Source organism: Polyodon spathula, chromosome 24, assembly GCF_017654505.1.
Source record: "Polyodon spathula isolate WHYD16114869_AA chromosome 24, ASM1765450v1, whole genome shotgun sequence".
Taxonomy (NCBI): domain Eukaryota; kingdom Metazoa; phylum Chordata; class Actinopteri; order Acipenseriformes; family Polyodontidae; genus Polyodon; species Polyodon spathula.
In genome coordinates, this window is record NC_054557.1 from 2,341,099 (window position 1) to 2,356,909 (window position 15,811).

At 38.6% G+C, this 15,811-nt stretch overlaps 1 protein-coding gene across 2 annotated transcripts; it reads right to left on the reverse strand.

Annotated features, from left to right (window-relative positions):
• Positions 1–7,814: 7,814 nt before the first annotated feature.
• LOC121299356 lies at positions 7,815–14,829 on the reverse strand. Of its 2 annotated transcripts, none has more exons than XM_041227069.1 (11): positions 14,737–14,829; positions 13,415–13,569; positions 13,048–13,178; positions 12,783–12,847; positions 11,904–12,043; positions 11,544–11,668; positions 11,350–11,408; positions 10,992–11,137; positions 10,431–10,525; positions 9,674–9,765; positions 7,815–8,521 (listed from the first exon to the last, which is right to left on the reverse strand). In XM_041227069.1, exons 1-10 carry the CDS (start codon positions 14,778–14,780, stop codon positions 9,691–9,693), a joined length of 1,035 nt encoding a protein of 344 aa, XP_041083003.1. In that variant the 5' UTR covers positions 14,781–14,829; the 3' UTR covers positions 7,815–8,521; positions 9,674–9,690. The 2 variants fall into 2 exon arrangements, with proteins under 2 accessions (XP_041083003.1, XP_041083002.1); XM_041227068.1 differs by having other exon boundaries at positions 11,544–11,671.
• Between the last annotated feature and the right edge of the window lie 982 nt (positions 14,830–15,811).

A 15,811-nucleotide genomic window follows, 5' to 3' on the forward strand; every position in this document is an offset into this window, starting at 1 on the left:
AGATTTATTCGTAGTGATGTGCGTTACTGGGACCAGCTGATTCCTCCCCTTCTCTTTGCGATCAGAGAGGTTCCCCAGGCTTCTACGGGGTTTTCACCATTCGAGCTGCTGTATGGGCGGAGACCCCGGGGCGTGCTCGACCTGGTCAGAGAGATGTGGGAGGAGCAGCAGGACAATTCGACCAATACCGTCCGGTATGTGTTGGACCTGCGCAAACGTCTTGAGTCTGTTGGGAAATGGGCGCATGACAATTTGCAGCAGGCGCAGCACAGACAGGAGACACAATATAACCGAGGAGCCCGGTTGCGCACATTTCAGCCGGGGGATAAGGTACTTCTTTTATTACCCAGTTCTGAGTCGAAACTCTTGGCTAAGTGGCAAGGACCCTTTGAGGTTACACGCCAGGTTGGGAAGGTGGACTATGAGATCTGCCAGCCGGAGCGACGGACAGAGAAACACATTTACCATATCAATCTCTTAAAGCCTTGGTTACAGCCAGAGGCGTTGTTAGTGGCGCATGCAGATGACGTCACGGACCTGGGACCTGATCTTTCTGTGTTGGCAAGAAAAGGATCGGTACAGATTGCTGAGAATCTGACACCAACGCAGAAATGTCAGGCTCACGGTCTGGTGGCGGAGTTTCCTGACGTGTTCTCTTCAGTCCCGGGGCAGACTCGAGTAGCCCATCATCACATTGATATTGAGCCGGGGGCGCTAGTTCGCCAGAGGCCGTACCGTATACCTGAGCGTAAAAGACAGGTAATAAAAGCGGAAATTGACGAAATGCTGAGACTGGGGGTAATAGAAGAGTCCCAAAGTGACTGGAACAGTCCAATCGTTTTAGTCGATAAGCCAGACGGGTCAACTCGATTTTGCATTGATTTCAGACGAATCAATGAGAAATCGAAATTTGACGCTTATCCAATGCCCCGAGTAGATGAGTTGCTGGAGCGTCTAGGCACGGCTCATTTTATGACGACACTGGATTTAACGAAGGGGTACTGGCAGATACCCCTGACTCCGGAATCTAGAGAGAGGACGGCGTTTTTGACTCCATTCGGGTTGTACCAATTCAGGACCATGCCCTTTGGGTTGCACGGAGCCCCCGCCACTTTCCAGCGGATGATGGATCGCATCTTGCGGCCCCATCAGCAGTACGCCGCTGCTTACATAGATGACGTGGTTATCCACAGTGAGGATTGGCCGAGTCATCTGTGTAAGGTAGCGGCGGTGCTGCAATCCTTGCGGGAGGCGGGGCTCACTGCTAACCCAAAGAAGTGTGCCATTGGGAAGAGTGAGTCAGAGTATTTGGGGTATCGAGTAGGGGGCGGCCAGATCAGACCGCTAGTTGCTAAGGTGAAAGCCTTGGCTGACTGGCCGGTTCCTACAACCAAAACCCAGGTGCACTCTTTCTTGGGACTAGCGGGCTATTATAGAAAGTTCATCCCGAGTTTCGCTACGCTCGCTGCTCCCTTGACAGACCTCACCCGGAAGGCTGCCCCAAATACGGTTCAGTGGACGGAGTCGTGCCAGAGGGCCTTTCTCGCCTTGAAGCGCAGGCTGTGTAGTAAGCCAGTACTATGCAGCCCGGATTTCGGTAAGAGGTTCACCCTGCAGACGGATGCGTCAGAGACAGGTCTCGGGGCAGTGTTGTCTCAGGAGGTTCGGGGAAGCGAGCACCCAGTCCTGTATATCAGCAGGAGGCTCCTTCCCCGCAAGAAAAATTATAGCACCATCGAGAAGGAGTGTCTCGCGGTAAAATGGGCAGTCGAGTCACTCCGGTACTACCTCCTGGGGCGACACTTCACCCTGGTTACAGATCATGCCCCCTTAGCATGGCTTCACCGGATGAAAGATAGCAACGCCAGAATCACACGGTGGTACTTGGCCTTGCAGCCCTATGCCTTCAGGGTAGTCCACCGAGCAGGAAAGCTGCATCAAAACGCAGACTTTTTCTCTCGGGAAGGCATGGGGGTGTAAGATTTTCGAATAAACCGGGGTGATTGTCGGTCCTATAAAATAACGCTCTGTTGTTTCCTCAGGTCTGCCCACTTAGACGCGCTAAGAGTGCGGAAGCTTTGATTCGGGACCGGGAATCAGCCTGGAGAAAAATAAAGAATCACAGCGAGACAGAGAGAGAGAGAGTGGGGAATCCTTGGGCAGACCCCGGCGTATTGTGAAAGAGCAGGCTAGATAGCCGATAGAGTAGGACGGTGATCCGGGTCGTGCGGGTAGCGGCGACCGGGATAACACTGCCGAGTGCAGCACCTTTTATTTGTAGTTTTATTACTGTTTTATTTTCCCTTGTTCTTTTCGCCTTCTGTTTTCATTATTATTTCTTTGAGCACCTGCGAGTGCCCTTCCTGTTCACGTACCAGCTGTGGTATTTCCGTGGTGCTGTCTATCATCGTTGATAGGCAGCCCACGGTCAACAGTGCCCTCTGCCGGAAAAAGTAAGAACTGTTTAAAAATAAAACTGGGCACCTGTGTGGTGTTTTCAAGTACACCTGTCTGTCTCCTAGTCAGTGAATTACCCACACCCCTTCCACAACTGCATTTAGGACAAATTATGTCTACAGCAGGCTGAAACTTTGCACCATACATAACTTTGGTTTGTGCTTGTTATACAAACAATGTGGATTGACAGTCAAAGCTAAACAAATTTGTTAAGAATATGTTTTTTTTTTAAAAATGAGCAAGTGTCTCAGCTTATCCCATGCATGGGGCAAGTTGAGACACAGGTAACGTAAGTTGAGACAGTATAAAATAAACATGAAATGGGCAACATGAGTCCATTAAAAACAAATTTATTAATAAACAATGCTTGAAACAATTATTGAATACATTATAATGTCTTTAGAAAATAGAACTTAATAACAAGTGTGCAAGAAAAATACATTTAAAAAAGCACTTAATGAAACCATTCATTAACTTAATGAAAGACAAGTAAAATACAAACAAAAGCAACAATACCGTAGGTTAGGCTACCGAAGATTTTAATGATGAACTAATTAACGAAGAACCAATTCATTTTTGTATAAAACTTCACGTTACGGTAAGTAACCTAACGTTCCCTTCGAAGATGACCACCAACAATATTATGTGTGGTAAATGTATACCAGAGCTGTTGTGAGGGAGAAGGAACGACAGCATACAAGGGACGCAATTAAACCGTATAACCCAAGGTTAGCGGTACGAGCATGTAAGCTCAAGACCCTTTGCCTCGTGCCTATTGAAGGCAAGGAAAGATCTGCCACATTCAAGCGGCAGAACCAGGAGAATGTATGTGGTGTAGCCCAGCTAGCCACCGTACATATATCAGACATCAAGGCCCATCTGAAGAGGGGTCAAGATGTAGCCATCCCTCTAGTACGTAGCTACTCTCTGTGTCAGCTCTGTCATACGCCGCAGAGATTGTGTCCGCAATCCAAAGGGTCTCTATACCGTGACAGAAAAAGAGCTGGTAAGTATGATGCTTTTGTGCTATCCACGTAACACCTCAATGTCTGCACCGGGCAGTGGAAATTCAATCTCCTGTCTTCGTCCAAAGCAAACTGAGGTGCATGGAAAGACTCAAATTCCACAAACTGATTCATGTGGAAGGCTATAATCTGCCTGGGGAGGAAAACAGGGTTTGTACCCAGTGACAACCTGCTGCCATATAGACAGTGCCCTGAAAACGTATTTGCCCCCTGTCAGATTTTCTGCATTTTTGCACATTTTTCACATTGAATTTGTTCAAATCTTTTGGTGGGTTCTAGTAGTATATGGAGGGAGTCTGAGAGAAAAAAATGACCAAAGTTTGTTTGCCCACAGGTGCATCTGATTTGTGTGTGCTAACTGTCTGCAAAAGGGTTTTGCGATTGCCTTAGAGGTTTGCGAACGTTGCTAAATGGAGCCCTTCATGTTTTCCCACTCCTGCACAAACAAAACTACAATGAAAGACGGACACATAGACACAAACCCCCAGGATGACCATCCAGTTTGCAAAAAACATGTGCTATTTATATTCAGGTTTGTAAAACTATAAATTATTCAATTAGTCAATACCCAATAAGGCATAAAAGGTGAGCAGAATGGAGAAGCTACTAAAAAGTGATAAATCAATTACGAAGTATATCAATAATATATAAAAGTGTACTAATCAAATCAAAGTGTAAAATTATAAAAATTAAACAAGTGACAGATAAATATGTGAACTTAAACGTAAACTTTTTTTTTTTTTTTTGGTTTGGGTATGTTCTGGCAGAGGCAAGGTCGGCAGCTCATTCTCTGCCAGGGGAACCTTGTACAGAAGGTGGCCATCTCGCAAATTAATGATGGTCAAACGAAACTAAAATATAAACAGGAATAATGAAAGCGAACTGCCCAGCCTGACCAGTGTTTGGTGTTTTTGTGTTCGAGATTTTTGTTTTTGTTCACACTTTTTATTTGGCTCTGTGAGCAGTGTTTTCTGTTTAAATATTTTCTGTTTGGATTTATTTTTGGTATTTAAATAAATGGTGCACACCGTGTCCTTTTTGCATCATAGTATTTTTCTTTATTGTTTTTTCTTTCTGCATTTGGCCTGATATCACCACAAAGCCACCCTGTCACACATCCCAATCAGGTAATACCTTAGTGGCTATGCTTTGTTGTTTATTTTTTAGTAACTTGATGCATTTAAATGTTAGTTTCATGTATTAAGAAAGCGAAAAATAAGTATGACTTATTGCAAAAAAGGTAAATTACGGAAGAGCCCTAAGGCTATGCGAGAAAAAAAGAAAAGCTCAACATATTAAGGGAATCGAGTTCTATACACCATAAATAAAGAGATGCTTGCATGTACAGGAGAAAGAATTGCACGGATTTTCTCAATGTAGCCACTTTCCGGGTCTGGAGACAAAATGGAACTCAGAACTCTTGCCGCCAGCACTGCTGTATGAAGACTGGCAACCACCATTGTCGCGTTTTCATGTTCTAGAAACGACTTTTCTTGTGTAAATTAATTTTCCACATTATAGAATTATATCGGTTTGACAAAGCAGCTAAAGTTTGGAGTAAGCAATTTTTACATGGGATTGATCCAATAATTAATCTACATTATTTCCCTTTAGGCAATATAGAGTTTTTTGTTTTGTTTTGTTTTTAAATTATTATTTACTGCAGTTGAACCCAAATATTATTAATTTACTATGCTTACTGTAATGGTGGCTGCCAAGGCCAGTACTTGTTTGGTTAGGATTTAGCGGTGCTATAAAACTGAATGTCTGACCCTGACAAGGGGAGCGATAGCGATACAGCTGGATATGAGTTGTTTAGTGACGATGATATTGTAAAACGTGTCCAAGGACAGACCACCGAGTCAATTGAAAGTGAAGAAGAGGAGGTGGACCTAATTCCCCAGTGTGGTGTTTCTCACAGTACAGCCCTCACACGTGTTGAAACACTGCTGGATTATGTTGAGCAGCAGGATGACTCATCCTTGAATGACAAACTGTTTCTATGAGTGCTACAGACAAATATTAGAAAAAAGGAAAGCCAACTGAGGAAACAAACATGTCGGACTACTTTAGGAAACTATAAAGCAAGTACACACTTTTAATGGATTTTATTACTATTTGCATTATCTGTGTTTTTGTATTATCCATGCAAGCACTCCCCCCTCCCCCCATTATCCTGGATAATCGAGAGTTCTCGCTCTCTCTCTCTCTCGTTCTCTTTCTCTTTCTCTCTCTCTCTCGACGAATTCTTGCTTCTGGTTGCACTCTATGACTGTATAGTATAGTCTTCCACATACTACCAGGTGTGTTTAAATAACAAACGCTGACAACAGTATTACAGCTACCCTCCGTGGGTTGTATTTATTTTAGAAAAACAAAATCAAATAAACAAAACAAAACCTAACCCTTTCTTGGGTCCTAAACTAAACACTTATTTTTCCCACCAAACTAAACAGGAGCAGGCTAATTCTGCTTACCCTGAAACAAACTTTCCATTCAGTTTTAAAGTCCTCTATTATCTCAGCGTTTGGTATCTTCTCTTTGTTCTCCCCTCCATTACCATCTCAACTCTACCAGCTTTAACTGCTAGATCATTAGCTAATTAAACAATTAAGACCAACTGATGATCACTCCTCACTTAGGTATGCTCCCCAGGCTCTTAAAGCCTTCAGATATCCTTTCTAACATAATACATTATTTTCAACAAAACATAACATAAACCCAAGTCTGTGATTTAACCTAATACATACATCTGTGGGAACCAATTTACATTAATTTATGAACTATAATTTTACTTTTAAACACATTACATTATTTCACAGTTTGTTTACTAGCCAGTCGGTTTATGTTGTCTTCACATTTTATTAGTTTAGTTAAACCATCACCACAACCGTTACCCAGATGGAGTGTGCATTCATTACAGCCACGGCCTCACAGCTGACCAATTTTGCTCCGGAATGTACACTCCATCACAATATATATATTTTGTTTGTTGGCCAGGGAAACCCTGATACTTTGGAAGATTTTGTGGTCGAGAGGCAAATAGCTGCAGAACATTTGTGTCAACCACACCCATACACATCAAAGTGGGACAATTGGCCACCCCCCAGCCCGAGGAGCTGGGGTAGCAGGAGTACCGGTAAGACTTATACTGGGAAAGAAGGCATGGAAGAACGACCAAAGGTTGTGAAGGGACTGGGTACCAGTAATAATAGTATTTCCAGCACTGATCGGGAGAAAACATATAAGGGTATAAATGTTTTAAATGTAATAAATTTGGTCACATAGCTAATGAAATCGAGCCCATGGAATGCAATATTGGGAATTATTGTGGGTGGACACAGCTTGTTAATACGGTTGAAAGAGTGTGTGCTTTTATGGTACCAGTGGGAGTAAATGAGAAACTGGCAAAGGCTCTCACTGATTCAGGAAGTGCAGTGACTCTGGTTTCTGAAAAATTAGTGAAACCATCAAAATTAGACCAAAGTTGTAAAACTTAAATTACCCGTGTTCACAGAGACACAAATTACTACCCGGACAGTAGACGCTGAAATTACAAATCAGGCATACAAAATGCATGTAGGTGTCCTCTCTAATCTCCCTCACGATGTCATACTGGGGCGTGACTTTACAGCTTTTGAAATGCTGGTTGAAATTAAAGGGCAATTGAATGTCTCTATACATGGAACAGGGCGAAATGACCCCAACAGAGCGCCTGGGTGAGCTTTTCCCAGTCACTGAGTTTGATTTGTTCTCTGAGTGTAAAAAAAGAAGAAAAACCTAAAGAGAAAGCAGACAGGACAAGATAAGGGGAAAAAGACAAAAAGTTATGACATTTTAATGGGAGACGGAAAGTATGTTAAAATTGCAGCAACCCAGTAAAAAATAAATGCAATTTTAACGTGTGTTTTATGTGTACATACAACTCAACAGATACTAAATGATCTCAAAGAATATCTTGGTATCCCTGAATTGATCATTTGTACATCTATAGAAATCTGGAAACAACTTTAATGTGCAAACTGACCCTTAAGTGCAGTTGTAACCTAAATATTGTTCATATACTATGGTGGCTGCCAAGGCCAGTACTGCAGTTGTTTGGTTAGGATTTAGCGTTGCTATAAAGCTGAATGTCTGACCCTGACAAGGGGAGCCTCTTATCAAACACAAGTGAAGTACCATTACAACACAACCTATCAAAAACCTGTGCAGTACCATTATAACACAACCTATCAAAAACCTGTGCAGTACCATTATAACACAACCTATCAAAAACACCTGTGAACACCCCTTACATTATAATGTAAAAAATATAACAACAAACATTGATTTATATTTTACATAGTTTATGTGCTGTAAAATTCAAATAATCATACATTTACATACAAAAATATAGTACATTTGTTTTTGTTCAAAAATATTTAACACTGTCTTTTGAACAATTATATAATACCTTTTCATACACAAAATCACAACAGGGAAGACAGACTGCATGACTGCAGTAACACAGTGCACTCTGGAAGTGAGAAGAGAAAAAGAAAGAGGCTTTCTACACAACCACTACGGGAACCATTCCAAACTGCTTAAAATGGATACACATTCATTTTCAATGGCATCTTCTTTCTTTTAAACCCTTTCAGGTTTGAAATGTGTATTTTGGTTGTATTTGGCCTAGCCTCAGATAACTCTTCCAGGGAATCATTAGTACTGTGTGTTCACACACAGACCTGCTCTCTGCTGTTGTGCTGTGGCTTTTATTATTACACTTTCTTTCTCTTTTTTTGCTATACCCGTTAAGCCATTCAGACTAAAATTAGTTTGTTTTTCAAAGGTAAAATAAAAACTAGGTTAAAAAAATATATTTTAATCTGATATACTGGTAGGTCACAAAACGACTATAGATTGCACTCATTCAAGAATGATATATAAATTATGAACAAATAATTACTGTGTATTATTATAAAAAAGGTTTAAATGAAAGATGTCTTCATTTTGCTTCCTGGCCCCATCTTTCTGATACTGCATATGCATTAATTGCCCTGCAATATGAAACAGAAGGTCAATTATACACCTGAACAAAAACACAGCAGTGCACTTTGTACCTCTAACATGTCTTATGGTGTGTTGGGTTATCCTGAATGGTCTATGCATTCACTTTATCAGAAGAATGAATATAGTGTGTCTGTTGATGTGGCCAAACATTTAACATCACCTTATAGAATTAACACATTAATAATGTTATGTTAACATATTGAATTAAAAACCACTTAGCAGTTTTCCATATACTTAATGGAAACTCACAGAAATGTAAAAATGTGATTTTTTTTAAATCTAACATGAAATTCTGTATTACTAATTATGGCTGCTGGTAGGAGACATAACAGTAGTACAATACTGGTAGGCTTGTTTCCAATATCATTTTGTATTTTTTTGATTACATGACATTAAATAAAAGATCTAATTTATGTTCATATATAATTTTTTTTTTAAATCCTAAAATTGTACTTAATATAAATCTTTTGGCCATAGGTGTATAACTGGATTTCAGACCAAATGACAAGAAACATCGCATTTAAAATTTAGAAAACAATTCCATATCACCAGCCGCTCAGCTTCCTGCTCAAGCAGGCTTCTACTAGACAGCAGATGCTGCTGGAATCGCCACTTCAACGGTGAATCAAACTTAAATAAATCTGCGCAAGTGCAGCTTTTTCATTTTCATGTTATATAGAAAGCTCAGTTCATATCTATTGGATAGCAAATACTAAACAAAGACACAATTGGTCCAAATGTATCTTATTAGCCACCAAAACCAGCGGCACACAAAACTCCAGTCGTGGTCAACTACCACACGGTAGAGCATTCATCAACAGGCACTATCACTTAAATATAGCTTGACTTTATTCTGTAAAATTATCAGACTTCTGGACAATAAAATATATTATAGTAAATATTTCTTTATTTGAAGATGTATAGAAATAATTAAAAACAGTTTTTCATTTTGCCAAAATAAACAGCGATTGTGTTATCGCTGTTATTTGGGATTTCACCCAGTGATTTTGTCTAAAATGGAATTCTTTTCTTTGCTTACTAAAATGATCATGCATCAAGTGTGCATATATTCTTATGACTAAACATGTCTTTTTGTGTCTTTTTTTTTTGAGAATCAATGTCAATAGACTTTGTCTTACCCAAAAGAATGAGCAGTTTAAAAGTCATAATAATCTGGTGACCTCAGCGAGAAAGCTTGTGCTAGCTTCTTGAGCAACCTTGTCTTCAAGGCCTGAAAATGAGAGGAACAAGAGCAGAATTACAATGGGAAACAACTTTCAACAGAGTTTTATTGCGGCTATAGATATATTATAACTCTGGGAGCAAAGATACTAAAGGAAACTGTAGATTATGTTTTATATTTCAGGAGGAACTGTGAATGGTTGTGTGGATTGGTTTAGTATCCCTCAGCACAACATGTTCTGTAGGGTGTAGTTACTGAGACACCTCCATTACATGATAGCTTAGGAGTCGAATTCATTAAAAACACACAAACTCTTTCATTGTGTACAGCACTATACTTGTATTCCATCAAACACTTATACAAGTTTATATGAGCAGCTTTACATGCATGTTATGATTGAAGAGTATCTTATCTAACACACTCTAGTATTCTCTCTTGGGCATGCATTAAATACACAAAGGGGGTACTTATATCAACAGTCATATTATTTAATGTTATCCATAACAAAGCATGGAAGATTCTCAATATGTTAAAAAATGTTTTGGTAATGTGTTGCATTCCATGCCACTGGAACAGCTTATTCTTTGAGCTTAGGGTTATCATAGCAGTCCAATATGGTTAGTTTGGCCTTGTTCTGTTGCAATCCATCTTCTATTTATATTCCTGAAGCCATGTTTGCGTCTCTGAAGATCTAACTGTTTACTTTTACTTACCACAATAATGAGTACTGGGATAATGAGGATGGCCAGGCCACACAGTACAATGATGGCAACAGCAAACCCAGGGAAGGGTCTGGGGGTGGGTGGCACTGAAGAAAAAATAATCCATTTGAAACAAATATACATGCATGTCTTGCATTTCAGATTTGGATGAGTAATAATACATCTATCAACCCCTGGAGGGGTAAATTATGCACCCCCTTTCTTCAACACCTTCTTTCCTGTCATTAACCAATCACTTGTTTCTCCAAATTACTGGCATGCGTTTACAGCCAATTATATGCTTTTACCCAGAAGACACTGCTGAGGTGAAATGACAAAATGTCACACTCCTGAAAAAAAAGGCATGTAAACTGAGACCCTAAAAACTCTAAGCATTTCTAATTAATGGAACGTTACAAAATAATCCTGACATATAGAATATTATTTTTTTTCGCAAAGCCTAATTTAAGTGAATCCTAAGCAGGGTCTTATTAGAGCATGCATGTAGAAGTCTTTTTGGAAATGAGTTTGCACACCCTGTATAGATATTTCTGAATGAACACAGTATAGTACCTGGCGGGCTAATGGAAGTGGGGTCTATTATCAAGCCTCGTGTTTCCAGATAGGGGACCCCATTAAGTAGGATCTGAGACACGCTATTTAGTGAGGTGGATCCCTGGGAGAAGGTCACCTCTGTACTGGCAATGACCGAGCCTTTCCTGTGGAGAGAGGGGTGCATTATGAATATCACACACTATCATACCTCCTGGGCTCAGCAAAAATATATCAGACAAAACCATACGGGGTTGGGTTATACTGATAAGGATTAGAACCCGTCAGTACACATGACTAGTTGGAGATCATTTGCACACAGATCAAGGATGATCTGTCCACTTAATATATACATATATACTTAAAATATAATACTTACGTGAGTTTTAATACATAGACTTCTGAAAATCTGTTCTCATTTCCAAAAACCGTGTTTATCTGTGAGGGATTGAAGAACACACTTGTGGTTAAATCTGTGTTCACAACTCTTTGATTAGTGTATTGTTATTGTCACTGTACAGTAACCCCACTTAAGAAGTGCAACCCTGAATCTCCCAGAGTCCAGTTACTCACCGAGGTTGTGATTTGTGTGCTGAGCTCTTTAAACTCTGTGGAGCCTCTGTTAGATAGGCTATCAGAGAAGTCTTTGTTCAGTATTCTCAAACTAAACAGGAACCTATGAAATTGTGCTTGATTTTCTGCTGGGTCCAAAGAAAGTACAATTAGAAAATGATTGAAAAAAAAGAACATAAAGATAAGAGTGTATATTTGGTTTGATGCATTATTGTTGATGTTGCTGTTGCATGTTGATTCTCTTTAGTCTTATACAATCAGTAGATCCCAATTATATTCCAGTCTGAAAGCAATAATACTTAGTGGCCATGGACTCCATGGTGTTGACTGTAGATGTAAGCCTCCTGCCTGTTAACATACCATTGACTTTCAGGGTGTATTTCACATAGCGTACAGGACTTGTGCTTGCAAGGATATCAGCAATTATCTTGCTGGTGTTCACAATTATGGGTGTGTTGAATTGATATTCCACCTTGGTCTGGATCCAATTATCAGAATTGCTGTGAAAAAAAGTTATAACTAATTTCTTTTTTTTACATCTACACATATCATTCTTAAAACATTATTATTTTAAACCATTATTTTCTACACAGATTACCAGTCTCATTTCTATTCAGTACTGACTAGTAACACTTTAGTTTTAAGATTTGTTAAATAATTGATGATGCCTTTATGCGTGTGTGTTTACAAGAGGTTATTAATAAAAGCAGGCTATCACATTATACTGTTATAAGAACATTTACTAAACCTTACTTTTTAACATGATATGAAGCTTTACAATACCACTGTCATTGACATGTTCTGATAAGAAACTGTAACACCGTGTCAATAATTGTCAAATCTTTAATTACACATTTAAAGATGTGTATAGTTTCAGAAATAAATTGTTACAATAACATATAGAATATATATATTATATATATATATTATATATATATATATATATATATATATATATATATATATATATATATATATATATACACACACAAACACACACATTTAAGGTAAACTTCCCTGGTAAAAAAGCCAATAAATGTAGTAATTTTATAACTCTTGAGAGCATGTACAATACACCATTACTGGACAATTTTATAAAATATTTGACTTGAAATATCTAACCTTGCTTTCAGTCTCAAGGCCATACTAAGCACAGTTGGGTGTGCCTCATTTCTGATTTTATAAGCAGCATATCAGTATTAAACAGAACATAATGTAGCTTTTTGAAAAGTCACTTACCTGAAGTTTGCAAAGGGTGAATTCACCATTGTTTGACCATAATATTTTTCAAGTATAGGTTTCAACTGAAAAAAATAGAAAAAAAATTAATTAATTTGAGATTATAAAGGAGCCAGAAAAAAAAAAAAAAACACATTATTATTATATTATTATTATTATTATTATTATTATTATTATTATTATTTATTAACTATTAAACATACATGTGTTGACAAGCCTTCTTTACCACTGTTCATGTAATTATAGTAGTTGTACTAGTTCTCACCCAATTATTGATTTTATCATTAAGATTAATTGATTCTGCAGATATGCTACTGGACAGTCCTGGTGTAAATCCGTCTATAAGGAGGAATTCTGTAACAATCTTGAGTGGAGGCAGCGTATTCACAGTAGCAGCTTAAACAAAATAAAAACACAAAAAAGAAAGAAAATTAACCAAAGCAATGGGTGATGTAATCTGTGCCACATTTGTGTTGATATAACTCATTGGTGAGCCGTATTCTTCATGTTCAAAAGGCTGGTTTTAGTACCATTAAGAGAGATTTTACCAAACACGCTTATTGTGAATTCTACACCAAGATGTAACATGTAAAAGACATAAAAATGAATCTACTTAAATAAATTGCACTTACTGTCTGAATTAATGCTTGTTCTGTTCAATTCTAGGTCTCCCACATATCCTGATCCATTCACTGCTGTGTAGAGTACACGGACAATGTCCGGATTGCTTGGGGTCGTGGAATTAGCTTTGAATTCCAAATCCACTTCTGGGATGACTGATCCTGGCCTGGAAAGGATCAAAAAATTGTAAGGGTGAAGACCCTATCTGACTAGGACCGGACCTTTCCTAGTTTATTAAAATTCTCAAACTAAATTATTTTATCGGGAAATTGAAATCATCAGGATTGGGATTTTTTAGTACGTTTGACGTTAAGTATATAATTCTGTAAAAGTATCAAAATAGCTCTTATTTTATATGTTAGTTTAATTTGATGAGTTAGCCAAATAACGAATTATAGATATTGAGTCGTGTCATAAACGATATCTACTTAAAAAGAACGTTTCAAATTTGTTACAATGAGGGGAGTGTCAGAGCTACCAAGAGAAGCACAAGGATCAAAAATGTAAGTTCAAGTTTAAAAAAGAAATATATGCAACATAGAAACACATTAAGTAGGATGTACGAGGATGTAAGCACAGTAAGCAGAACACTAGTACAATGAGCTGTATTAGCATTAGAAAACCATTTAAAAGTGGAGAATTAACGTGTAAAATTACCATGGATCATTTTTATACGATCTTGTATTAGCTTGTATAAGAAGGGTTCAAACCCTTAATAAATAATATGCATTGTGACACTGTATCCAGGCTGTTGTAATGCAAGCATAAGAGACATAAAAGGTTTTCTAGAGTGTAACTCATACTGTATTAAACAGATATGCAAGCAAATATCAAGACAAAAAGGGGACATATCAGAGCAAGCTAACTATCGCAGCATCTACCTTCACAGACTTAACTGCATCCTCTTAATGTGGATCTGCAAGGGTCTGGTTTAGTGTGCTGCAATCACTACTAAACTTGCTCTAGTTTAACTGAGGATCCCAATGAGCTAATGAACTTTAGTTACAGGATCATCAATGGTATTTATGTTATTTCATAGTCTTCAAAAAGCCTACCTTTTTCGGACAATTTATTTTTCATATGAAATGTGACTCATCACACAAAATGAATATCAAGACGGACTTCCGAACCTTGTTGTCACAGTCAGGATATTTTCAGGATATTCCTCTTGATATAAAACTATTTTGTATTTCCATAGAATAATACATTGAAAATGCGTGTGATAGAACCTAGTACACTACTGGTTATACTGGAGAACATATTGAATAGTTCAGTGATTGACAGGCAAGTAACCTGTTTGTTATATTCAAATTCAGCATGAAGCAGCACTTACCTGAAGCTTCTAACTAATGATCTGATGTAAGTAGCAGGAAACATCCCTCTGTAAATTCCATCAAGCTGGAAAAGATCAGAAATTACATTTATATTCATTCCAAAGTCTATATACTGTACCAGTACATTCAAAGAGTACTGATAGAAATATGCAGATTTGTATGTTACTTTCCAGTTTACATGGTAACATTTCAGCAGTTTTATCATGTATGCACTCTATATGTGATATGGTATTGGTGTATGCTTATGTTTTGTATGTTCTAGATTAACATTGATGCCATGAAGTTGCATTTTTTTTATTAAGACTGTTTTAGCTAGGCAGCTGATAAGATTTTGTGTTGCTTGAATGAAACAGAAAAATATATTATGGCTTCTAAAAACATTGAAGCTAAATTTCGAACAAATACTGGGATATAATTAATATTGCATATCTCAATGTATTAATTCTTCAAGTCCTAACTGATTGTGTATGACCCATGGCGTAATTTATAACGTATAGTGTTAGGTTAATGTAAGTCCTCACCATATTGTGTAATACCATGGCGTAACTTTTCACTTTAGTTTAGGTCTGAAATAAAGATGACCAAAGAAACTTCAGGTAAAACTGAACTTACTTTACAAGGAGCTTATGAGTCAAGTGGCAGAAACGACAAGGTACAATAACACCTCACTGACTTCCACACCTGTCGAACTTCACTCACAACACGTAGTTGGGGTTGCAGTGGTTTTGGTTGTAGTTGGGGTTGCAGTGGTTTTGGTTGTAGTTGGGGTTGCAGTGGTTTTGGTTGTAGTTGGGGTTGCAGTGGTTTTGGTTGTAGTAGGGGCTGTAGTGCTTGTGGTTGTAGTTGGGGTTGCAGTGGTTTTGGTTGTAGTTGGGGCTGCAGTGGTTTTGGTTGTAGTAGGGGCTGCAGTGGTTGTGGTTGTAGTTGGGGTTGCAGTGGTTGTGGTTGTAGTAGGGGCTGCAGTGGTTGTGGTTGTAGTGGGGGTTGCAGTGGTCGGGGTTGTAGTAGGGGCTGCAGTGGTTGTGGTTGTAGTTGGGGTTGCAGTGGTTGTGGTTGTAGTTGGGGCTGCAGTGG